Genomic DNA, 27,573 nt, shown 5'->3' with positions numbered 1-27,573 from the left:
GCTTTATGCGTAATTAACCATAAATACATCGCCTGCTTGCTCAGGCTTATAGGTTTTATGCAGTTAGTTATTATGACAGTAGATGACAGAAGTTCGTGCCCAACGATTCATAAGTATTTGTGCAGAGTGCTAGGTGTTGACGAAAGGGGCTGCAACGTGGGCTGTAGAGGAGAGGAACATGGTCGAGGAATGGTTAATTAGACAATAGCGAAGTAGTGATTGTCTAGTGACAACAAATGACAATATGTAACATAAACAGTAATTAGCGAGACTAATGTATAACGGTAATAGAGAGACTAATTCCCCATCAGTGTGAAGCCTGAGGGTAGGTCTGCAGGTGGTTTGGAGGGTGCTGGACCTGGTACTACAGATTATTGTGAGCTTAGACAGCCACAGAGGTATTGGAGCATGAGGGTCATGGGGGTGTCAGCCCTCTGGGGGAAAAGTACATTACATTAGATACACTGCTGAGAAGCATAGGAGTACTTCCAGCCAAGTAGCCTTAGACCCGCAGCCCACGGTGTAATTTGTAAGTGAGTGGGCTATTCATTAGAGAGTACCTATATACCAGGCACTGACAGTATGCAATGTACCACCTCATAGCCAGACCACTACCGATTAAGGAGTTATAACACGTTCAAAAGGACTGTTGTGACCATAATGTGCTAAGAGACCAGACAGGACAGGAGTACATTCTGGTTTATGCCCTTACAGACCTCAGAGACTGTTTAAGGCCTGATGGCCTTTGTTTAAGTGAGGCAACCTCGTCCAAACATATATGGCAGTAAGTACAACAAGTTCTTGCCATAGAAACGTACAGGATGTTCTGGGTAGGTCATAGTGCCTATGAATTAAAATGAACAAACAGCCGAATTGCCATCTGTTTACAGTCTCACTTGTCCGTGTGATCGTAGGTACAGTAGGGAAAAAAGAACGGCGGGAATAGCCCGAAAGCGGCTATTCTCGCTGATTACCTGGCGTTCGTTAGTTTTAGTTGCGAGCGTGTGGCCGAAAGCCGGTGGGAAAGCCGCAAGGAATGATGGGACCGGAAGCGTGCTGTTGAGGACCCGGAAGTTGCTGATGAGAGGGAGGTGAGCAGGCCAGGTGAACAGCGTGCGTACGGCAGGTAGGAAGGGGGGGAGTAGCGTTTATATGGAACGCTTAACTCCTCCCACAAATACAGGCCTTACGGCCTTAAACGTATCATAAGACAAAAAAATTTCTTGTGGGCAACGTCCAGGCTGACAAAAGCTGAGAAGTTGCTGAACGTCCTCTGTCAATGGTGTCAATTCAGATAGCCGCTGATAACCTCTGCATTATTTTATAAGAAGCTAGATGGAGGTTGCTATGGTCTTGCGGGTTAGAACCCGCAAGACCATAGCAACCTCCATCTAGCTTCTTATAGACCTCTTTGCTGCATTCTTATATAGACCTCTTTAATGCTGCATTATATAGACCTCTTTGCTGCATTCTTGCATATGTGTGAATATAGCAGTGATGCAACTATTTGTAGATGAAGGGCCAGGACCTAAAGAAAGAAGATATTGTTACCAAAACATCATGAATCACACTCCTCTACATCACTCTGAAGAAAGAAAATGGAATCAAACAGGGTGGGGTGTGGGGGTCAGTTTCAGGTAAATATTACTCTTTCAGCTACACCCCTTGGCCACTTTGACTGAGGATGTCACCTTTTAAAAAAAAATTAAAATAAGACCACCAAACATGACTGGGCCTCTAATTTTCCTTGAATGCCAGGGGCCCTTTGGGAAATTAAAAAAAAGTAAAGCTGTTATTTTTGGAGTTTAGCAATTTAAGTTAAACCCATAAAAAGGCCATGCTTTTAAAAGTAGACAACTTTTCATTTGCTTATTTGAAGAGTGGATCCATGTTATATTGTACTATTTTATTCTTTGATATACAGAGTAAGATTAGCATCATATACGATCAGAACTCTCTCAACCAGGCATCACTTCCAGTAATCTCACATCCACTGGACTGTCCTCATTGATAGCTAATGTTTAATTTGGTATCATCACACACATATTGGGACTGCGTGGCACAGGGACAACTGCTAATACTCAGTTACACTGGCTCTTTCCAGATAGCTCTTCCTCACTGAGGCATTTCATTCACTAGAGGAAAACTTCAGCTACCTGATGTCTTGTAATACAGTTGTATTTAATTCATCTTGTATGTTTAATTCCATTGAAACAAAGTATTCATAGACCACACTAAACATACATGTAGTAAACCAACATGCATATTCTTAAATCAACATTAATAAAATAACTTCTGTTATAATAATGGCTGGAGAACTGCCTAAATAGATATCTTGGGTATAGGATAAAGGATGGAATCAATGCATGTAATGTTTTTATTATCCACTTATTATTTATAGATAGATGATGTATCCTTAAAAAAGTAAAACAACATGTGTTGTGTGTGTTATAATTTTTGTAAAATTTGAAATTTCTATACGAGAAAGGTTAAATCTAATCTGCAATCACCATGTAATTATAAAGGCTCATTAAAATGAACCAGCTGTAAAAAAATGAACCAGTTTTTTTTATGTGTATGTGTTATGTAAATCTTTTTCAATTAATTGAGCTGTGTTCAGGTCTGCTGATGATGGCCCTCTGCATACAGCTAATTACCATTGATGGAGGGTGCCCCTCAGGAGATAGCCACAAAGTCACAGATCAGGATTTCCCTTGCCCTTAGATGTCGATTAAACAATAACACAGTGACAGCAACCAGTTTCCTCATCATGGGGTATTATGGATCTGCTTCCTAAAGCAACACTGTGTTAATTATTCCTCTGACCTTCATATTGATCAAGGAGCAGGTCTCCATTTGAACTGACATCTCATTACTGTAAGATTTATGACTCATTGGCTACCTTTGCTCTGTGCGATCTGTAAGGCTTGGAATGGTTCTGCATAATACGGTGGCCTTTTCAGAATTGTCACACTAATCTTTTATTGCTTTAAAAGGGAAGGGTAAAAAGGGATTAAGATATCGTTAGTAGAGAAACAACAATTTAGAGTAAACATTTTAAGGGCATCAATTATTATTATTCATTAGTTTTGTACTAAACTGTACATTCTAAAAAATGTCACTAGAAACAGACAAACAAAGGCTTCTTTGAATAAACAGTTAAAAAAGTCATATCGTTTGTTAGACAAATAATAAAGCTAATGTAGAGATGAAGAATAAAAATATCTTGATAGCTTTGCTATGGCTTGTGTCAGGCCAACTATGGAAGAGTAGAAATTATTGACATAGATGGTGGTGAAACAAAAACTAGAAAATTCAATAAATATCAAATGTTTTTGTCTCTGCATTTGGTTGCAGTTCCGTTAGCGCCTTGTAGTTTCTTAGATTTCATATTAATCACTGCTTAGGTGATAGAATCGGTTTAAGATCCTTTTCCACTTACATAGTTACATAGCTGAAAAGAGACTTGCGTCCATCAAGTTCAGCCTTCCTCACATATGTTGTTGCTGTTGATCCAAAAGAAGGCAAAAAACCTAGTCTGAAGCGCTTCCAATTTTGCCACAAACTAGGAAAAAATTCCTTCTTGACCCCAAAATAGCAGTCAGATGTCTCCTTGGATCAAGCAGCTATTACCCCACTAATTAGAAATTATATCCCTGTATGTTTTTGTAAGTATTTATCCAATTGTAGTTTAAACATCTGTAGTGACTGACAAAACCACCTCTTCAGGCAGAGAATTCCATATCCTTATTGCTCTTACTGTATAAAAACCTTTTCTTTGCCTTAGATGAAATCTCATTTCTTCCAGCCTAAATGTGTGACCTCGTGTCCTATGTATAGCCCTGTTTATGAATAGATTTCCAGATAATGGTTTGTACTGGCCCCGAATATATTTGTATGAAGTTATCATATCCCCTCTCAGGCGCCGTTTTTCCAAACTAAACAGATTTAATTTTTTTAACCTTTCTTCATAATTAAAATGCTCCATTCCTTTTATCAATTTTGTAGCTCGTCTCTGGACTTTTTCTAGTGCCATGATATCTTTCTTTAGAACAGGCGCCCAAAATTGCACAGCATATTCAAGGTGTGGTCTTACCAGCGATTTATAAAGAGGCAAAATAATATTTTCATCACGAGAATTTATGCCCCTATTTATACATGACAAAACCTTACTGGCTTTAGCAACTGCAGATTGACATTGCATATTGCTGCCTAATTTGTTGTCTATAACAATTCCCAAATCCTTCTCGTGTGTGGTTATCCCTAATTCACTACCATTTAGTGTGTAAGTTTCTTGTGCATTCTTAACCCCGAAGTGCATAACTTTGCATTTCTCTACGTTAAATTTCATCTGCCATTTTAGTGCCCAGTCCCCCAATCTATCCAAATCCCTCTGCAGCAAAGCAATATCCTGCTCACATTTTATTACTTTACAAAGTTTTGTGTCATCTGCAAAAACTGAAACATGGCTTTCAATGCCTATTTCAAGATCAGTTATAAATATGTTAAATAGAAGTGGTCCCAAAACAGAACCCTGAGGGACACCACTTACCACTTTTGTCCAGCCTGAAAATTTACCATTAATTACAACTCGTTGTACTCTATCCTTAAGCCAATGTTCTACCCAAGAACAAGAATATTCATCTAGACCAATTTCTTTTAGTTTGAAGACTAACCTATTGTGAGGAACCGTATCAAATGCCTTGGCAAAATTCAAGTAGATCACATCCACTGCAACACCCTGTTCTATACTTCTACTTACTTCTTCGTAGTCAATTAGGTTAGTTTGACATGATCTATGTTTCATACAACCATGCTGATTATTGCTAATAACAAAGTTCTTCCCAATGAATTCCTGAATATTATCTCTTAATAGCCCTTCAAATATTTTCCCAGTTACAGAAGTTAAGCTCACTGGTCTATAATTTCCAGGCAAGGATTTTGAACCCTTTTTAAATATAGGAACAACATCTGCCTTCCTCCAATCCTCCGGTACAACACCTGAAACAAAAGAATCTTGAAAAATTAAATACAGAGGTTCACTTATTTCCCCACTTAGCTCCTTAAGTACTTGTGGGTGAATACCGTCAGGCCCCAGAGCTTTATTTACATGAATTTTCTTTAATAGCTGTAGCACCTTGTCTCGAGTTATCTAATCACAAGTTATCTGCAAGTTTTTTGCAGCAATCGTTTGCATATCTCTTGCCATAGGATCCTCATTAATATATACTGAAGAAAAATTGTTATTTAAAATTTCTGCTTTTTCATGGTCTTCATTAGCTAATAAACCCAACTCTATTTCCAGTGTACCTACACTTTCATTTTTAGTTTTTTTAGAATTGATGTACTTGAAAAAATGTTTGGGGTTGGTTTTGCATTCTTTAGCCATCAATTTCTCATTTGCTAGTTTAGCCACTTTAATTGCCTTTTTGCAAGCGTTATTGGCTTCCTTATATCTTAAATAGGATGCCTCTGATTTGTCTGATTTAAATGCTTTAAATGCCCTTTTCTTATTTTTAATCTCTTGTTTTACTTCTATACTAAGCCACATTGGTTTTAATGTGTTTCTTTTATATTTATTACCCAATGGTACATACTGAGAAATGTACCTTTCTAATATTTGTTTGAATAGTTTCAATTTATCCTCAGTGTTTTTTATCACTAAGGAGTTTATGCCAGTCGATATGTTGTAGAGCTGCCCTAATCTTATTGAAATTGGCTTTTTTTAAATTATATGTTTTAGTATACCCCACTTGCTTTTGCTTTTTTTGAGTTTATTTCAAAATTTACCATATTGTGATCACTATTTCCCAAATGCTTCCCTACTTGAATGTTGGTTAAAAGATCAACATTGTTTGTTATGACGAGATCCAGACAAGCATCCTTTATAGTTGGTGCTTGTACCAGTTGTGACATAAAGGTGTCATTTAACACATTAAAAAACCTGATTCCCCTTGCTGAAGTACTAGTCCCTCTATCCCAATTTATGTCTGGGTAATTAAAATCTCCAATAATTAACGTGTTACCTTGATTTGCAGCTCTCTCAATTTGCTCTAACAGCAGTTCTTCCTCATTAATATTTACATTAGGTGGTTTATAACATATCCCAACCAATAATTGATTTCCCTGTGTTTGCCCCAAGCAGATATCTACCCATAAAGCCTCCACATTTTCCTCATCACACTCCACATGCCTAAGATTTGACTTTAACTCATGGTTGACATATAAACATACCCCACCACCCTTCTTGTTTTTCCTATCCTTCCTAAATAATGTGGACCCATTTAAATTAACTGCTCAGTCATGTGTCTCATCCCACCATGTTTCTGTTATGCCTATTATATCATATTGTTTAGTGTATGCTATTGCCTCTAGTTCCCCCATTTTGTTATATAGGCTCCTTGCATTAGTAAGCATACATATAATATTATCATGAGTCTTTTGTACTTTTTGGGTAATTATCAATATTACATACCTCCTCTGTTCTGAGCTTTCCCCTCCCCCCATCTCCACCCCCTTTGTTCTGAGCTAAAGCCCATCTCCTTTACATCCTATCTCCATTTTCTAGATTGCTTTGACCCTCCCCCCTACCACTAGTTTAAAATCTCCAACATTCTAGCCATCCTATCCCCCAGCACAGCAGACCCTCTTCCGTTTAGGTGCAATCCATCATGACTATACAGGTTGTACCCAAGCGCAAAATTGGGCCAGTGCTCTAAAAACCCAAAACCCTCTTTCCTGCACCAAGACTTTAGCCACGCATTGACCTCTCTTATCTCCCGCTGCCTTTCTGCTGTAGCGCGCGGCACAGGTAATATTTCTGGAAAAAATTACCTTGGAGGTCCTTTTCTTTAGCTTACTTCCTAGTTCCCTGAACTCATTCTTTAGGACCTTCCATTTTCATCTGACTTCGTCATTGGTACCAATATGGACCATGACAGCTGGGTCATCTCCAGCCCCTCCCAATAATCCCTCCACTCTGTCGGCAACATGCCGGACCCGAGCACCAGGGAGACAGCAAACTGTCCGGTTGAGTCGATCAGAGTGGCAGATTACCCTATCTACTCTCTTAATAATAGAGTCCCCTACCACCACAACCTGTCTAGACTTCCTTACCCTCTCAACCCCACCCGTACTAGAGGGGCTGTTCCCACGGCTGTTAGCAGGAACAGCTTCCTGCAGTACAGCTACTCCTGAGCTGATGCTCACAACATATTCACTCAAACGGGCAAATCTGTTAGGCTGCATGAGATCAGGACTAGCTAAACCTTTTCTCTTCCCTCCCCTTCCCTCCCCCCCACTTGGACAAATCATTAACAAATTTCTCAAAGCAACTTAACAAAATGACTATACAGCCATGATATAACAGTGTGTGCAGTGTTGGCTGGTGAATGTGAGGCCCTACACTCTACCACTGCAATTTTAATCTGACCATTTAGCCCCATGTACACAACCCCTAACGTTATGCCCTGATCAACTCTATAAACCAGTATTCATTCTGTTAAATTAAGTATTTGAAAATTAAATAAATCTTGTACATCATATACCCAGATGCATATGTAGAGCCAATATGTGAACTATAAAACAAAACATAAATTACGCAAAGCATGTCTTTTATGAATTCTGGTCTTCTTGGAAATTGCATCAAGTAACATATTCCAAAATTCTGCACATTCTAAAAGGTCAGTGTCATGGCCATCCAGTCACACATAGATCTCTTGATTTACACATATGCCGTACTCATCTTGCTCTAAAGCATTAGTTCCTATGATTTTTAACTTTTTTTTGACAGGTAATATGTTTCTGAACAATCTTGGTGACACAAGTTTAAGATATATATTTATACATGTCAAATGTTATACCAGTCATCAGATAGTACTAATGAAAATATACCGCAGAAACATGTTATGAAAAATCAATTGTAAAAACAAATGTAATTTCCATGAGATTTTATTTTCATTTTCTATTTATAATATAATTTGCCACTTGTACTTATATCTCTCAGGAGTTTGACAAATCAATAACCCCTTCCCATTTAAATTGCAAAATAAGCAAACTAAAAGCATGTTTTGCCAGTTTAACTTTCACCATAATTTGCGTGTTTATGTATCTATAACCAGTTTCACAACCCAAGGCCAACAAACAGCCTGACACTAATAATACTTAGGAGAAGGAAAACAATTGTCTGTCGGCTCTGTGCCCGTACACTTCTGGCTTCATGTTAACATTTCCAAAGAGGCTTAAACTTAAAGAGACTTTTTAACACTTAAACTTAAAGAGGTTTTAACAGTAAAATGAACCAGCAGATACAGACTGATTTCTACAAGTAGTAGCATAAAATATAAAATTAGTGTCATATTTATAGAAATGTCCCTCTTTTTGAGCATTAATTTGCTTGCCCCATTTTCTTAACCTGGTTTCTCTCTGTTCTAGAAGTTTAGAATATCTACTTTGATTTGGTAATCCTTCATATTTCTCAAGTACTCCCAAAAAGAATCAATCAATACATTGTCTTGATACAGAATCAAATGAATTAATAAACAAACACATTACATAGGGAATATTATCTGGGGGCCCTGGGAACATATAACAACCAAGAGAGCCCAGCATATTCGATGCTCTTATTTGTTTATCCTGAATCAGCCTAGTTACTTTTACTAATCCTGACCATAACTTTCTGACTAAATCCTTTATTAGGAACTAAAAGTTCAATTTTTCAAACTCATTTTTTAAATTATCCTTACTTGGCCAGCTGACTCAAGTATTTATTTCTATAAATTACTGGGAGTTCAGTTCACAGCTGAAGCAATTGGATGCAATTCAATATTTGATTATGATAAATATCTGACTTGCAACTCTAGAATTTATGCTTTCTTTAACCCCTTAAGGACCAAACTTCTGTAATAAAAGGGAATTATGACGTGTCAGACATGTCATGTGTCCTTAAGGGGTTAAAAATCTTTTAGGATGCTTCTTGTTCATCTCAATCATCAAACCTTATATCCTATATATTGAAAGGGAGAGCTGTTGTAGAACTTCATCCTTGGAATTTGTTCTAATTGCCCAGCTCGCCTCTACTCTGTACTGATGTTGGGGGTGGGGTGACGTCGCAGCTCCAGCATCAATACAGGGTACACAAGGAAGTTGGGAAATTGGTGCAGAGATTCCAGCACCCCTTTTGGCGCCTGCTTAGCACACAACTACCGAGCATTGCTCATTATTCCTCTGACCTTCATATTGGACTCTCTCTGGGTGCAGTTAAAATTATCTTACCACATAAACGGACGTACCTCTTCTGTATGGTCATCATTCAAATTCTAGGCACACCCTGTACAGGTGCAGATCAAAAGGTTTATATGGGGAGGCAGATCTCATATAATAACAAAATATCAGTAATAACTAAAGGGACACTGTTGGCTCTATTACTGCTTCGTCTCAATGAAGTCGCTACAGTGTCTAAAGTCTTCTTGCGCCGTCCTTCCATTCAGTGTTAAACTGTTTTTTTAATGCTATATGAGAGTTCCCAGCAGCTCCTCTCCCTAGGAAGCATTAGCCTAAGCAGTAATTGGTGGCTGTAATTGGCTTGGTGTGTCAGCTTACCATTCAGCCTTCATAGTCCCCATGGGTGATATGAATTGGTATGGCTAGAAGTAAGTGTGTAATCTCTGCCTTCGCTACACAGCCAGTGGGACGGGGCTATGGAAAGTCAGGAACCAGTGGCAGAACTACTCATTCCAGGGGGGCTGGCTGCACTGCTGACCCCTGCGACCATGAGGTGCCCAAAGGATGGGGCGCCAAGAGGCAATGAGTCTGTAAGTGAGTGTGTGTCTGTCAGTGTGTGCGTTTGTCTTTCAGTGAGTGTGTGTGTCTCTCAGTGAGTGTGTGTGTGTGTCTGTCTGTCAGTGATTGTGTATGTCTGTTACAAATGTGGGTGGATGGAAGAGACACATAGAGGGGCCTGGGGTGTGGGTAAGAAAAGTGGAGGGGTTGGGAGAGACACATGGGATATTGGAGAGACACATGGAGGGGCTGGGGGGTGAGTGCAATTTTCACACCAGGGTCCGGTGGTTTCTAGTTACGTCTCTGCCAGGGGCCGTCATTCAGTGTTAAACTGCTTGAAAATGGTTTAATACTGAATGGTGGGAAAGGGCCAGGGGACTCCACGCACCATAACCAATTCAATGAGCTGAAGTAGTTATAGTGACTCCAATGCACCTTTGTATAAATATGTATATATTACAATTGCAGTGCAGGTTTTCATTTGTATCTTCCTAAATTTCACATTCATTCTAACTTTGTGCATTATTTTTGCTAGTGTACGTGTACACACCACTTTAACCCATTGTTGTGCAGTTTGATAGTAAGATTATGTTTACGTTGTCTTGGAGAAAACTCAAGATTTATGTAAGAAATACGTAATAAATTGCCTGTGGGTTTCCCTATTGCCCTGTTGCCAAGCCACTGTCTCCAGATGTCTGGATGAAATGCCAGCGTATTCCAGGCTTCTGTGCTTGGTTTGTGCTGATTCTATCATCAATTGAACAGCTTTTAATATTTTTTTTATATGTTTTTAAAGCCTATAGTGTTTTTATGGATTTAGCATAAGAAGCTCATTATCTCACTAATACATTAAATGAATACTACAGGTATCAAAACAACTTTAGCTCAAAGGGACATATAGTCGCCAAAACAACTACAGCTTAATGTAGTTGTTCTGGTAAGTATAATCATTCCCTTCATTCTTTTTGCAGCTAGCACTGACAGAGACAAGACAGTGCTTACATTACAGCCTGAGTATACTTCCACTGGCCACTCATGAAATGGCTACTAGAGGTGCTTCCTGGGGCAGTGCTGCACAGTCTATTAAAACCTCACCATAGGAAAGCATTGCCTCAATGCTTAACTTTGGGAGTTTCACGGACGCTGGATGTCCTCATGCAGAGCGTGAGCAAATCCAGCGCTGTTTAAAGGACTTTGAGTCCACTAGAATCGAGGAAGTGCCTCTAGTGGCTGTCTGATAGCCATGCAAGTAATTATTGCAGCTTCTCTAAAACTACAATGTTTTACATTGCAGGACTAAAGAGGACAGTGACACTGAGCCCAGACCATTTTAATGAGCTGAAGTGATCTGGGTGACTATAGTGTAAATTATAACATCCACCTAAATGATATTTGATACATACCAAAGTGTGATCACAGGCAACATTTCTGAATACTTATATGTTTGTGAATAAATTAGTTGATTTTAATTGATACCACCTAGGAGTAACAAATGTACTGAATTACACATATATATATATATATATATATATCTCAATGACCAGAAAGCCATTGACCTAACAAATATAAATACTGATGTATGTTTGCAATGTTTATCTTACAGCGTGGAAACCATCAATGATGGCCTATTTCATACCGTTGAGCTGGTGATGTTGAATCAGAGCCTTAGCTTAGTTGTAGATAAAGGAACTCCTAAAAGCCTTGGGAAGCTGCAGAAACAGCCATCGTTGAACCAGAACACTCCTCTTTATCTTGGAGGTAAAGTTGATGTTTATAATTTTAAGGAACAGTGCTCAATTTGGAACATTTTGCAATTACGTATTTTTTTTACTAACTACTATAACATTTGTAAGAATACTCAGAATTCCGTGAGTTATACATCACTGGGCACAAAAAAAGACACAAATTACTAAACTAAATACCTAGAGAGCAAATAAATACCCTGTGCAAATTAATTGAAATAACATTCATTAATTAATTATACATGAATGTAAATACATTTTACTTATATACAATGTACTATTCTATCCTGCTTTGTAAGACAGCTTGCAACTCATATTTATTCTTTGTTTAGAAAAATGTTTCCCAGTAACTAATGCTTTGTTTCCTGCTTCAAATTATTTAATAGTGTGTACAATAACAAGGAATATCTGTTGTTGTAATCCCTTGATGTCCCAATTCACTTTGCCATCCTTATTATTATTATTGGTATTTATATAGCGCCAGCTTATTGCGCAGTGCTTTACAATAAAAGGGAAATTTACCAAATGAGACAATAACAAAATTTAACAGGAACAATAGGTAGTTGAGGATCCGAGCTTACAATCTAGATGAGGTGGAGTATAAAAACACGATAGGAAGGGTATTGAGGGAGGCAGCAAATAGACATGGTGGGAAAGTAGTGTAAAAGAATTTACTTTGATTCCAAGGTCCAAGCTTATAGGTGTCATATTAGATAACAGAACTGGAGGTGAGATTGGAGTGTGGCATTTTAGGAGAAAGCAAGAGGAAGGTTTGAGAGATAGAAGTTACTCTTGGAGGCCATAATCAATCCTGGGGACTTCTTAAAGGATTGAAGACTAGGGGAGAGTCTGACAGGGGTAGGCAGGCTGTTCCAAAGAAAAGGAGCCGCCCGTGAGAAGTCTTGCAGGCGTTAATTTGCCGTAAGGGTGCGAGCAGCAGACAGGAGAAGATCACCAGTAGAGCGGGGAGACCAAGAGGGGGCATACCTATGATTAGTGAAGAAATGTAAGAGGGGCTAGAGTTGGTAAGAGCTTTATAGATAAGGGTTAGTATTTTTAATTGACACCTGCAGGGTACAGGAAGCCAATGTAAGGATCGACAGAGGGGTGAGAGGAGTGACAGGAGAGAAAGATGGCCTGGCAGCAGCATTCATCACAGATTGTAGGGGGGCAGTACGGCTTCTGGGGAGACCAATTAGGAGAGAATTACAGTAATCCATCCGAGAGATTATTAGAGCATGAACAAGCTCCTTGGCAGCATCTTGCGTAAGAAAGGGGCGGATGTGGGCAATGTTTTAAAGCTGGAATTGACAGGTTTTAGCAACAGACTGGACAAGAGGCACAAAGGTGAGGCCAGGATCAAAAATGACACCAAGACAGCGAGCTTGAAAGGATGGAGTGAGGCAGAACCAGGGAGAGTGAAGGAGGAGCCAGAAATCCCTGAGGCGCCTCTCCCTTCCTCCCTCCCTACTAATGCTAGATGATCACTTCTCAGATAATGAGCTAAGCATTGAATTGCAGAGCTTAGCTCAGGAGAGCTAACAGATGTTCCTCCTTAGGGACTTCTGTCTCTCTGGCATTAGTAGTAAAGGTGCGACTTCCTAAATGGTGCGGCACCAGGGTACTCCTGGCACCATGACTACTACAGCTGTAGTGGTTATGATGCTTGGAGTGTTGCTTTAAAAATAACATTATCTTTCTTCTTAATAATTAACTAGTAACTACTGGTTCTGTTATACAACAAAGCATGCTCATTTAATAGAAGAAAAAATATCTAGAAATGTAATGCATCATCTTCTCTCTAAAGGAATCCCACCAACATCAGGAGTATCTTCCATGCGTCAGAGAACTGACCGTATTCCCATAGGTTTCCATGGATGTATACACGATGTCCGGATTAACAATGAGCTGCAGGACTTTAGTTACCTGCCTCCGGTTTCCATAGGTGTATTTCCTGGGTGCAAGTCCTGCAATATTTGTAAGCACGGTTCCTGTCGCTCAATGGAAAAAAACAGTGTCATCTGTGAATGCCATCCAGGATGGACTGGGCCTCTGTGTGATCAAGAAGTCGGAGATGTCTGTGTCAACCACAAGTACGTTTTGGGAGAATAAACCTTGTCTTGCGGAATTGAGCTGTTTTTGTAATAGAATGCTATTAGAAGTTATGATTGAAATATAATTCCTTTGTAGCTCAGGTAGCGCCATTAAATTGTTACAGCTAATACTTACAAAGAGTTAAATATACCATGATGTATGTGCACTGCCAAGCTCACTGCAATAGATAATGTAAGCATTTTTAGATGTAAAAAATAAAATAAAACTCTTCTTTATTCCCGTTGCATAACAGCATGTTAATCTGTGTTAAATCTGGCCCGTGAGAATCACAAGACTGCGAAAGGCCTAGGATTCCTCTTGTTAATATGCTCTAATATAATTGTATTATATATTCACTGAGCAATATGGCTAATATTAACCTCAATCCCTACGCTTTCTGTTGACACTCATTGTGTAGGCCAGCGGTTTCCAAACTGTGTGCTGCAGCGCCTCCCGGTGCTATAATTATAGCACCGGGAAAACATTAGTGCTCAACAGGGACCCAGTTGAGTGCCAGTGTCCTTTAGGACCGCGACCGGGACCCTGTAATGTCGGCTGGCTGGGAGGAAGGGACAGCCTGTCACTTTCTCCCAGCATTCTGCAGGGAGACAGCACGGGAGAGAGAGGAGGCAGCCACAGCGTGAGGAGAGAGGAGCATAAAGAGCTCCAGACCTCTCACTCCCACAGCAGCAGGACTCCAAGCCACCCTCCACAGCAGCAGGACTCCAAGCCACTTGTGTGTGAGTGTGTATGACTGTTTATATTAGTTTTAGTGAGTGTGTATGAGTGTGAGTGTTTGTATGTGGGTAAGTATGACTGTGAGTGTGAGTGTGTGTGTGTCATGGTGTGTGTATCTGTGTGTGTATATGTATATATCAATGTGCTTATGTGCATCTGTGTGTCATGGTGTGTGTTTTTATGCCAGTGTGTATATGTATCATGGTGTGGACATGTATCAATGTTTGTGTGTGTAAGGGTGCATGTGTGTATATGTTGGTTTGTATCTATGTGTGTGTATGTGTTAGTGTGTATCTATATGTGTTTATGTGTCGGTGTCAATATGAATTTGTGTATATGATATTCATGCACATTAACACACAGATTCATATCAATACACGGACATGTATCTGTGAGTTAATGTGCATGAATATCTGTGTAAGTATGTATGTGCATACATCCAAGCAGTCAAACACCAGCACAACATATAAGCACACTCCTGCAATTTAACACAAATATTACATACAAACACACCCCTTCATTTAAACACAAATACTTCACACAAATGTACATCCACATTTAAAAGTAAACATTACATTCAGACACACCCCTGTAATCAAACGCAAACATCACATAAAGACAAATAAATAAATGTATACAAGCATCCCTTCAAACACCAACACTATAGCGGCAGTGCTGTTCAGATATACAACCTAGAAAATTTGACTTGGGGCACCCTGGAAAATACAGAAATATTAAGGGCGCCTTGAACCTAAAAGGTTTGTGAACCACTGGTGTAGGCATTAGACATGTTTTGAAATGGGTTCATTTTAAAGGAGGATGTAATATTATTAGACAACTGTTATTGACAAAGGTGCATATCCTAAAATTTACTTTTTGCGTATTCCCTCTCATGATGCTTACATCTGGGAGGAAGACAGAGACAGTAGTAAATGTAAAATAACAAAACCACTGTATTTATTTTATTTGCTCTTCATCAACTATTAATATATTGTGCTGGAGAGTGAAATGGGAAGGCAGTGAGTATTATTTAAATTAACAAGTGAGGACGAGATATGATTGAGAGTGCTTATGTATAAGATCTCCTGCACTCCATTTTAGGCTGTCAATTGTCACTGATGGTTTGGAGCACTTAGCCTACTGCCATCTGAATTAGCAATTTGTTAAAATATCCAAACTATGGCAAAGGCTATGGAATCCAAGACGTGATTTTTTTTGTATTTCTTTAAATCCACACACAATGAGCAGTTACATAGAAACATAGAATGTGACGGCAGATAAGAACCATTCGGCCCATCTAGTCTGCCCAATTTTCTAAATATTATTCCCTGGCCTTATCTTATAGTTAGGATAGCCTTATGCATATCCCACGCATGCTTAAACTCCTTCACTGTGTTAACCTCTACCACTTCAGCTGGAAGGCTATTCCATGCATCCATTACCCTCTCAGTAAAGTAATACTTCCTGATATTATTTTTAAACCTTTGCCCCTCTAATTTAAGACTACGTCCTCTTGTTGTGGTAGCTTTTCTTCTTTTAAATATAGTCTCCTCCATAACTGTGTTGATTCCCTTTATGTATTTAAATGTTTCTATCATATCCCCCCTCCAAGCTATAAATGTTAAGCTCCTTTAACCTTTGCTGGTAAGTTTTATCCTGCAATCCATGAACCAGTTTAGAAGCACTTTTCTGAGCTCTCTATAATGTATCAATATCCTTCTGGAGATACGGTCTCCAGTACTGCGTACAATACTCTAAGTGAGGTCTCACCAGGGTTCTGTACGATGGCATGAGTACTTCTCTTTTTCTACTGCTAATACCGATACTACCAAACATTCTGCTAGCATTTCCTGCTGCTCTATTACATTGTCTGCCTACCTTAAAGTCATCAGAAATAATCACCCCTAAATCCCTTTCCTCGGATGTTGAGGTTAGGACTCTATCAAATATTCTGTATGCTGCCCTTGGGTTTTTACGTCCAAGATGCATTATCTTGCACTTATCCACATTAAATGTCAGTTGCCACAACTCTGACCATTTTTCTAGTTTACCTAAATCATTTGCCATTCGGCTTATCCCTCCTGGAACATCAACCCTGTTACATATCTTAGCATCTTCAGCAAAAAGACATATCTTACCATCATGACCTTCTGCAATATCACTAATAAAAATAATAAAGATAATGATTAACAATTTAGTTCATGCAGAAGGCAGCAGGGTCATGATGAAATCTAAAATATTTAAATCTACCCAAGCTGCTTACAGACTCCATTTAGTAGAAACCAAACTATAAGTTTTATAGGAGTTCTCTGTACGTCGCTGCAGTGAACACAGACACAGTTAAAGTTTTGGTATGGGGTACATTGAGGCATTTTGAATACAAAGTATGTGCATAAAGCTTTTTTTGTCATCTTTTTAAAGTTTTTCTGTTTATTTTCAGGTGCGTAAATGGGAACTGTGTAGTGGTGAATAGTGCGTACACTTGCAAATGCAGTGAAGGCTACACAGGGATGTACTGTGATAAGAAGAATGAATCTTTGAATTACTGCCGAAATTTTAAGTGTAATCATGGCCAGTGCAAACTCTCTGAAAGAGGTGACCCATACTGTGAATGTGAGCCACAATTTATTGGAGAGCATTGTGAGAAAGGTGAGACATAGACCTTAATGAGTTTTGCATAAAAAAAACAAAGTTTACCATATATACAATATCAATTTCTAGTTATCAAAAATATAGGAAAGTCTGTTTCACTTTTTTCCAATGTTTGTTAAGTAGCTGATTTGTTATTGGTGGGTAGGGTAAAACTAATTAAATTAAAATGAAATAATGAACACAACAAAGTTAGCAAAAATGCTTGGCAGATTTTGTAATGTTTGATCTATGTAACAGAATTGTGTATCATACATTGTAGCCAAACTATTGTATAGTACCAATTGGAGTGGAGGCACTGTTGCTGGCCAAAACAATAAAATGGCTAACACTAAGTGTTTTGCGCAAGGCAACAGACGGGACACTTGACAAGCAAATAATTGTTTGCTTTTTTCCCCCTCTTGTTGTTTTCCTAAAATGCAGATTAATTTGTTCCATCTGATGATGGAGGCATTTTATAAGTATTACCAGGACGTGAAACTGTTCATCCTTGTAAAACCGTTTGATTATTTTTATGGGAATTTTTATATTCTGTCTTAAAAATTATCATCTGAAATTGGTAATAGATAATTAAAGTGACACTACAGACACCGAAACAATTTTAGCTTAATGAAGTAGTTTTTGTATATTGATCTTGTCCCTGCAGTCTCTATGCCATTTAGGAGTTAAATTGCTTTGCTTGTGCAGCATTAGCCTCACCTCCCTGGATGTGTCCTACACCAGTGTTTCTCATCCTTTCATGGAAACGTATTACGTAGAATCAAATATTAAATTTATGTTGCAGACCATATTTAGCTAAAAAGGATGTTGCATATGAATATACTGGATGTTGTGCATTGATCACAATCTTGTATCTGTTTAGGCTGTAGGCTCAGCCAATCTCTGCTGTTCGCTTCCACATTGTCAGCTGGTGACAGTCACCCAATGGTAATATAGTAAGCAGTCTATTAGACAGGAGCCGTGTCACTCTTGCACGCAAAACAATGAGGTCAATAGAGGATCCTACGATCCCGCAGGATACTCCAAAGACCAACTTTTGTGAGCCATGAGAAGATACTCTATTGCCACAACCGGAAGCTCCAACATTTATCGTTTTGTCAACCTGGGACTCGCATAGAAGAAAAGTAGTGTGTTTTCATCTTCTGATATCTTTTGATTGAGTCAACATGAGTATTTAAAAAAAATATATATCTTTAGGGAATACTCAAATGCAAAACTGACAGAGCCACATTAAGCTAATGAAGCAAGACTGTTCTTTAATGACGGGATTGTGATAACATCATAGAATGTCATTCTGCTAAGACTGATTTGTGTCGCAATGGCTTTACAAAATGATCATTTTCTTTTTTCACAGAGAATCTTTGCCAGGGTGAGATTGTCCGGGAAATAGTCCGCAAACAGCAGGGCTACACATCCTGTAGCACCACCACCAAAGTTCCTAGGATGGAATGCAACGGCAGCTGCAGTAATGGCCAATGCTGTGTCCCAGTGCGTAGCAAGAGACGGAAATATTTGTTTCAGTGCTTGGATGGATCCACTTTTTCAGAAGAACTGGAGCGATATATTGAATGTGGCTGCTCACAATGCTTGTGAAATCACCCACCATCAGGAAAATAGACGACAAAGGAAAAAACAAACAAGCAAAAAGCAAATGCTGCATTGAGTTAAAGAACTGTGTGCTTTCAGAGTGAAGCTCAAGAAGAGAAGAATATTTACTATATTGTAAAATAAACAAAAAATAGAACTTATTTTTATTATTGAAAGTGACTATTTTCATTCTTTATTATATAAAAAATATCACACCACTTGGATATATGTATCATATAGTTATTTCTACTGTAATTTGTTTTTTAATACTACCAAAAAAGTAATACATAATTCATAGCCTAACAAAATAAATAATTGGTAAGTTTATATAATTGATTTTTAAGGATGTGCCTCAGTCTGACAGCGTTGGTTATTCTGCGAATCTAACTACTACTCATGTCCCTGGATATTTTTCTTAAGAAATATTTTCTTAACTGTGAATGTGTTTGTTACAGAGAACGTTTTGTAACAAAGATGCAGGAGAACTTTTAGATGTTAGGAACATAAAGAGAAGCATTAATTTATGCTGGTGTGTCTAGTTTGTACTTCATTGTGAGTATTTTGATGAAGAAATTAAAATGAAACGCTTGGAAACTATTCATTACATTTTCTGTGGTTTATAATTTTGAATTTGCTAAATTGAAATGAGTTTGTAAAAATACATCCTCCTGGGGAATAGAATACTTCATTTTGTGTATTAAATGATTTTAGAAATTTTGGGAGCTTTCAATGCATTTTTTAGTGTCCCATGACGAAAGTATTTCTGTATTGCACTGGCATATAGTTGTATTGCAAATAAATACAACATAATATATATTTGTATATGTTTTACTATGTCTTACAATGTATGGGTTAACAGAATGAAGTGTTTCAACTTAAAATAAGTGATATTAAGATTTGCTTGTAAAACAAGCAATTGGTTTCAGCCCATTACGCCTTTAATTCACTTGTAATTGCTGCATCCCTAGAATCACATTTTCCATTCTCAGAACTCAAAATTGTAACTACTGAGCTAATTGCTGTGCTTAAAAGCTGCCACAAGTGTGTGTAAACAGATTTTTTTTGTTTTGAATTCACTGTTTGCTCACAGAAGGAAGAGTGTGCATGCAGATTTGAGCTTTCGGGGAGTGCTAGTATGTATTTATATGTCTTGCTCTCTCCCTCCCAATGTGACTGGCCCATACCTTACCTATGACATGGTTTCATTTCTTCCCCATGTCCCTTGCCCTATTCATTTCACCACATATAACACTCTTTCACTCGCTTTATGAATTTCTTGCTTTCCTCCTTCCTATTGGTCTGTCATTCTTTCCCTGTCAGGATAGGTAATCCAACACACAAAATAAGGTCACAGAAGTACAGGAAATACAGTATATAGCAGTACGTATTACTGGGCTTAATGTGCAGAGATTGAAATGCCAAATAACTGGCCACGGTCAAGGGCAATGGAGATACAATATAAAAGGTCAGGGATACAGAGTAGTTGAGACAAACCAAGATCAATAACTACGATAACCAAACTCACAAGAGGACACTCAAGTAAATCTCAAGTAACTACAATCCTGGGGGTATTTTGCCACACTTGATAGCCACACTCCCAAAATGGTCAGTGGGCGTGAGCAATGCCACGCCTGGTGTCAGAAATGCTGGAAAAGGTGTCTGAGGGTGTGAATCTGATGTGGTGCCTACTTGGGGAGGTAAGGGCAGCAGATGAGTGCCATAGCACAAGATATGTATAGGTAGACAGAGTGATAAACCGCGCCCTATAAAGTGAATATACAGTGCTGATAGTGCAAACAAAGATATATATATATACTAATATATCTGATGACATCTGTGACTCCAAAGTATCTTTGAAAAAAACAGAAACAATATACACAAATAGTGCAATATGTAGCAGCAATATTTAAAGTTAAATAAAGTGTGTAAAGTGCGCACTCACAATTGATTGAGCTACGGAGAGCTCTGCTGATAATCGCCTGGACGGTACAATCCCCGTCTGTGGATATATATGGATCTGCAGTTCTTATCCTCCAGTATATATGGGGAGACACAATAGAAAACCTTATGGTGTAGTATGCACAAGCATAGATAAAAGGAATAAAAAGATGGTATCCTACTTACAATATCCAGAGCATGACTTGCTCTGGTATGGAGAGCGTTGGTGGTATTATCCCCACCCAGGAGGTCATGTTGCTCCAGCAGGTGCATCCAGTCTACAGATAACCGCTGCTTTAAATAAAGTTGGATGCTTTTGCTGTGAGCTGCTGCTGGTATTTGGTGTTCTGTAAAGCGGTATAAGAAGCTGGAAAGTCCTTGTATCACCACAGAGGAGCTTTCTATTCCTGCCTATAAGTTTGAGTTTACTTCTTAGTGACTTAACAGTGTGTGAGTGCAAATACTTACCTTAACACGTTCTGTGGTGATCTGCCTCCCCGCAAATACTGAAAAAATAAACTTAGCTTTTTTTTCAGCGCAGAGGGCAAGTTCCCTCCTCGGCCCAATCTTCCTTCACTGAGGTCACTGCCCCTTGCGGGATGGGGATGGAGGACTGAATGGAGGTGGAGAGCTGCATGGGACGAGGGGAGCATTAGATGCCAATTTTGCACAGAATTGATACTGGTCAGTCTGGAACTCTAGTAACGCACCTATGGTGCTGGTGGAAGTGCAATCTCTGCTTCATAGCGAAACGTAAATAAAAAACAAATAAATAAAACCCTTTAATCACAAATATCCACATAGGAGATAATTGGATGGATAATTGTTATGGGGAGCATTTCTAGTTTTTGAATGCAGGGGTGTGTATACATATAGTGTATACATATAATGTTGGTGTTTAACACAGACGTGTATTTATATGTAGTGCTTAAGCTTGAATGCAGGGGTGTATTTTTGGGTAGAGTTAGCGTGTGAATGTTAAGATGTATGCACATATACACACACAAACACACACGTAGATATACACACACTGAAACACATGCAGACACACAGATATATACACACAAATACACAACCTGACACAGATACACAACCTGACACACATTCAGATACACAGACACACGTACTAATAACATACAGATACACACTGACACACGTACAGACACACATCCTGACATACACAAAGATACAAACACTGACACACATGCAGTTACACAGACACACATATACACACACCTGACACACTTGCAGATACACAGATACACACAGATACACACAATGACAAGCTTGCTCGGCCCAGACCCCCTCCGCTCTGCCTCTTCCTCCTCCTATGCAGCTCCTCTCTTTATGGGAGGAAGTGACTTGCGGCCGTAACTTCCTCCCAGCTGGCTGCCGAAAAACAAGAGAGCCCGGTTGCGCTCTTAAAGTGCACAGCGCAAGACTGGGCCCCTGCTGACCGGAGCCCACCGGGTAGCCCTTAGTGCATCGGCCACCCGGTGGGCCTCCTTAGTGTGCGGCTGCACACGGCGGGTGGGAGAAATGCTTGAGGCCAGCGGGGCCCACGGTGCAGCTGCTTCGGGCCCCTCAGGAGTAACTGGGCCCGGGGATCCTGCCCCGTTTGCCCCACGATAAAGATGGCCCTGGATATGTATATGTATGTAGTCTGTGAAAAGTGCTCCACTGTTTAATAAGTGTAGGGATAGGAAATGTTGGGCATCAGATAGAGTGTGTTTTCAATGTGAGGAAAATGAATCTGTTTTGATTGTTACACTCAATGCACCATACCACGTTTGTCCCATGCTATGAGACCACAATATTTGCTTGGAAGGTATTATTATTATGTATAAAGCGCCAACAAATTCTGTAGCACTGTACAATAGGTGGTCTAACAGATATGTATTTGCAATAAGACAAGCTGGAACCGAGAGTATTGAGGTCCCTGCTCAAGCTAGCTTACTTTTCAGAGGTAAGGGTGGCACAAGAGGTAAGGGAAGGGTATATTTCATGTACGGAAGATGCAGGTTACTAGAATAGTTTACAGTGAAGGGTTAGTTTATTGGATGACATAGTTGCAGGAGATAGGAAGCAGGGCGGGTTACCAAGGTTCTGGGAGAGAACGCTATTAACAGTTTAATTGATATGCTATCCTGAAGAAGTGGGTTTTCTATGATTTATTAAAGGAATGGAGACTGGGTGAGAGTCTAACAGGGAAGGGAGTTCCACAGGAATGGTGCCGCCCTGAAGAAGTCATGGAGGGCTTCAGTGCAAGTAGGAACAGAGAATAGATGCAGATCTTCAGCAGAGTGTAGGGGCCTGGACGGGACATACTTGAATCCGTATACCCTGCACTAGAGTTCCACATGAATGCTCCGGCCTTCCAGCAAGGAGGCGCCCTGTGTAAAAGATGGACACCGCTGAATCCACCAATGCAATATCAAAAGAAGAGGAACACAGGCAGCACTCCAAGATAACGAAGGTAAGTTTATTCGTGGGTTCACCACCTCACCCAAAAAATAAATGTGACGTTTCCGCTCAGCAGATGCATGATTACAGGACATACTTGAGTATCAGTGAGGATAGGTAGGAGCAACGTTGTGCAGCGATTTGTAAGCAAGTACCAGAAATTTTAATTGAGCCCTATATCTTATGGGAAGCCAGTGTAAGGACTGACAGACAGGGGAGGCATGGGAGGTGCGGTATAAAAGGTGAGTTGTGAAATCTGTGGTCCCTAATGTAAATAAGCTGAGTTAGGAGTAGAGCACAGAAAATGAATGAGAATGGGTAGGTGGATTTATTTCTTAATACTAGAACCCTGTGAGAAATAATGAGAGTATATTTAATGTGTGGTATATTTCTGTGCTCATTTATATGTTTTATGGGAAATACATGGATTAGATTTATTTATTTATTTTAACTTGTGTTCTTTACTTTTGCAGTGCAAAGATAAATGTACAAAATTGTTAATATAGTTCAAGGAGTAAAGATTGACATTAAAGCCTATCCAACTATCATGCAAAAACACTGCACTAATTTTTTTAAATAAAACATGCAAAATTAACAAGACATCATGCCTGAGGGCATGAAGGTTAGGAGCAGTGGCGTCTCCAGCATTTATATTTAGGGGGGGCAGGGACAAAAGTAGGGGGGCAATTATAAATTATAAAACGTGTGTGTGTGTGTGTATATATATATATATATATATATATATACACACACATACATATACACACACACACACACCATTTAAAAGTTAGCAAAATTCAGATTTCCTGTAACCTTGTTAAATCTGCTTTAAATATGCCATTGTAACAATTGGTTGGCACTAAGGTTTGTTCCCTGATCTTTAGTTTGTGAATTCTATGCCAACGCAAACTAAAATTACTTGTTTCATTCTCATGCTCACACTATGTAATCCTGGATACATTCATATAATTTAATCAAAAGCTGCAATTAAAGTTCACGTTACTTACAGTAGTGATGCCACTGTCTGGAGTGTCTGCTCCGCTCACTCAGTCCCTCTGCAAATTGCACTTTCAGGTAGGTAAGGTTTCACACTTTATGTGGGGGCCGCACTGCAAACTGTCTGCAATCTCTGGTAAGTAAGGTGACACTGTCACACCACTGTCTGCAATCTCAGGAGTAAGTGCCACTGTCATACCACTCACTGTCTGCAATCAGGGGTAAGTCACTTTTGTCACACTCACACCACTCACTGTAATCACTGCAATCAATTCACTTTTCTCAGAACCTAGATGTGGCACAGGCCACTTGCTGCAATACCTGCTCCGCTCTGCCTGCCAGCTCAGCTCCTCTCTGCTTGCTCTGCTTCTCTCTGCTTGCTCTGCTCCGCTCCTCTCTGCATGCTCTGCTCCTCTCTGCTTGCTCTGCTCCGCTCCTCTCTGCATGATCTGCTCCTCTCTGCTTTCTCTGCTCCGCTCCTCTCTGCTTGCTCTGCTCCTCTCTGCATGCTCTGCTCCGCTCCTCTCTGCTTGCTCTGCTCCCCTTTACTTGCTCTGATCATCTCTGCTTTCTCTGCCCTACCTCTTCTCTGCTCCTACACACATATTACCTAATACATACACATCCATACACGCACACTGCCTAACACATACATCCATACACACACACTGTAGCGGAGAGCTGGTTTCCCACAGCCTATTTCCGCTGGTATCCTAGTATGGCTCAGGAACAAGTAGTAAATCCAATAGGGTAACAAGCACAATCAGCAAGGTAATCCAGTAATATCCCATCACCTTTCCCAATAACTGGACGACACACAGTATCAGGAGTAGAACTGATCTTTAATCCCACAACCCCTGCTCTTATGCGGTTCTCCCCTGCAAGGGCGACACCCACAATAATTACTACAGTAACCAATCACATAGACGTTACCTCCCACACATCTCCTCCCTTCCCCTCAGCTTAACAGATAACACAATTAAAATGTACATATTTTTCCCCAATTCTTGGATGTACCCCAAATATGATAGGTACACCCCTGATCTGGGTGAGCAACATATTCAAAAATCACCCAGATCAGACCAGGGGTTCGGGAGTTATGGAGGTGTAAAGTTTTGACCGACCGCACAGGCAACAGTAGCCGAAAACAGTTCCATGAGTTTTGGCCTTGCGGTTGGTCTCTTTTCTGTGGCTAAAAAGTCCCGAACTCAATGTCATCCAGAGCTATGTTTGCATTCAGATGAATCCCCTTGTTCGTGGGATTCAAATTTCTATCAGTCTCTTCCATAGCTCTGGAGGTCTCAGCGGTGTTTGCTTAGTCGAGTGTCTGATTTTAGTTCCAGACACTCAACGGCAAAACATTGCTGTTCGGGAGTTTAAGATTGCCGCCGCCACGTGTTCGGCTCCCGAAATGGCAGCCACCCAGGGACTTTAACAACGAGTTCATGCTTTTCAATGGGGAATTCAATGAAGCGAACAGGGAGGTTAAATGAAGGCACACTTATGCATCAAGATGGTCCGGTGTTCGGTAGTTTGTGTTCGTATGGTGAATAACGTATTCCAGTACAGTTTAGGGGAACAATTAGACAAACGTTTTAATTCACACGAAAGTCTATGGGGAAACAAATGGAAGTGAAATATGCTGGACAGCCAGGGGGATTTTGCTATACACACATATTACCCAATACATACACGCACACTGCCTAATACATACATCCATACACACATATTGCCTAATACATACACCGATAGACGCACAGTGACTAATACATACATCCATACACATACTGCCCAATGCATACATTTTACATTAAATACATAATTTATAGCTGTGATAAATTATGTTTTAATTCAGTTGGTGGGATTTTATTTATAATATTGTGACATTTAATTTATAGTAATGGGTTTAATTTAAATAATGTTACAGTGAACCTGTCTGACAGGTTCACTGTAAGTAAAAAAAAATTCTCAATATAATCTGTAATATGTGTTACCAATACAATTGGTCACATGCACACTCTTACTTAAGTATACACACAATATCACTTACACACTCTCACTAACACACTATTACTGAAGTATACATGCAATGTCACACATTGTCACTAACACACACTATTATTAAGTATATACACAATGTCACACACTCACTAACACACACTATTATTAAGTATACACATAATGTCACTGACACTCTCACTAACACACACTATTATTAAATATACATGCAATGCCACACACACACACACTCACTAACACACACTATTACGTATACACATAATGTCACTGACACTCTCATTAACACACTATTATTAAGTATATACACAATGTCACTGGCACACTCTAACACACACCATCATTAAGTATATACACAATGCCACACACACTCACTAACTCACTCTTATTAAAGGAGCACTATAGTCAACATATAAAAGTAAGAAAGACAGGTGCCCTAGCCTTCTTTCTTGCTTTTATATTAACTTCCCCTTATTAAAAATTATTTTCGAGTCCTTATTATAGATCAAACTTACCTCCGTTCCAGCGCCGAACTCCTTGGCAGGCCGCACCCCCTTTTTCATCAAATTGATGAAGTAGCAGGGCTCAATCATACACTTCTCTTATTCTCTTAGAGAAGCGTCATAGCGATCTGGTGCTCTGCATCAATCGTGTTCTTCAGAGAGCGGAATTGAATGCCGCCCTATGAATGAACTCAGTGCTCTCCAACGCATGTGCTGTCTATGCCCACCCCCCTCCTACGGCAACCCTCCTCAGCCCAAAATGTGTGTGTTTGCATAGAAACACTATATATAGAGATATCTCTATAGATAGTGTTTGTATACAAACACACAAATAGTAAATATTGTAAACATACACACACTCTCTCTCCATCCACTAAGACCAAGAGTGCAGCCTTTTTCCTATGAACATTATATATATATATATATATATATATATATATTTGTATTTTTTTTATATATGTGTGTGTAAAAAAAAAGATAAAATTTGTATCTTGTAATACCTTTTTTTTTTGACTAATATGGCTACAATCTCTACCTGAACACACTATATATATATATATATATATATATATATACACACACACAGGTCTCGACAAATCACAGGTGCCAGGTTGCCATGGCGACTAAACATTTCACCCTGGCACCTGGGATTTTTCAGACCTTTGCTGAGCCGCGCAGGAAACATTAAAGCCGGACGCTAAGCTCACTAAGGGCCGGACTGGGAAAAAATTGGGCCAGGGCATTTTTCAATCACAGCTGCTCCCTCAGAAGGAGGCGGGGCCATAGAGTGTGTGTTTTGTCATCACTAATGATAAGCACGCCCCCTCTCAAAGAGAGCATGTTGGTTCAATGTGCAGAGCCCCGCTGAAGAGCTCTAGCAAGGGAAAAAGGCCCTGTATTTGTGCTGCGTAGCGCAAGCAAATTTAATAACATGCTTGCGCTGTGTTTGCTTTAAATTTGTCTCTGGTGTCTCCATAAGTAGGATACCAGAGGACAAAAGGGCCAGGAAAGCATATGGTGCATGTGTATATTTGGATGTATTGTATGTGTGAGGGGCGCAGTGTGTT

General features: G+C 39.5%; 1 protein-coding gene across 2 annotated transcripts in view; it reads left to right on the top strand.

Annotated features, from left to right (window-relative positions):
• The window catches only part of SLIT3 (slit guidance ligand 3), a 658,792-nt gene extending 639,605 nt beyond the window's left edge, over positions 1-19,187 (top strand). For both annotated transcript variants that reach the window (XM_063447449.1, XM_063447448.1), the window contains 4 exons: positions 11,384-11,538; positions 13,330-13,615; positions 16,795-17,003; positions 18,358-19,187. In XM_063447449.1, coding sequence (XP_063303519.1) covers positions 11,384-11,538; positions 13,330-13,615; positions 16,795-17,003; positions 18,358-18,596 — 889 coding nt within the window. In that variant the 3' untranslated portion in view covers positions 18,597-19,187. The remainder of the gene's footprint in view (positions 1-11,383; positions 11,539-13,329; positions 13,616-16,794; positions 17,004-18,357) is intronic.
• The last annotated feature ends 8,386 nt before the right edge of the window (positions 19,188-27,573 follow it).

The sequence above is a fragment of the Pelobates fuscus genome, chromosome 3, assembly GCF_036172605.1.
Source record: "Pelobates fuscus isolate aPelFus1 chromosome 3, aPelFus1.pri, whole genome shotgun sequence".
In the NCBI taxonomy this organism is placed as follows: domain Eukaryota; kingdom Metazoa; phylum Chordata; class Amphibia; order Anura; family Pelobatidae; genus Pelobates; species Pelobates fuscus.
This window is presented reverse-complemented; position numbering and strand designations above follow the sequence as displayed.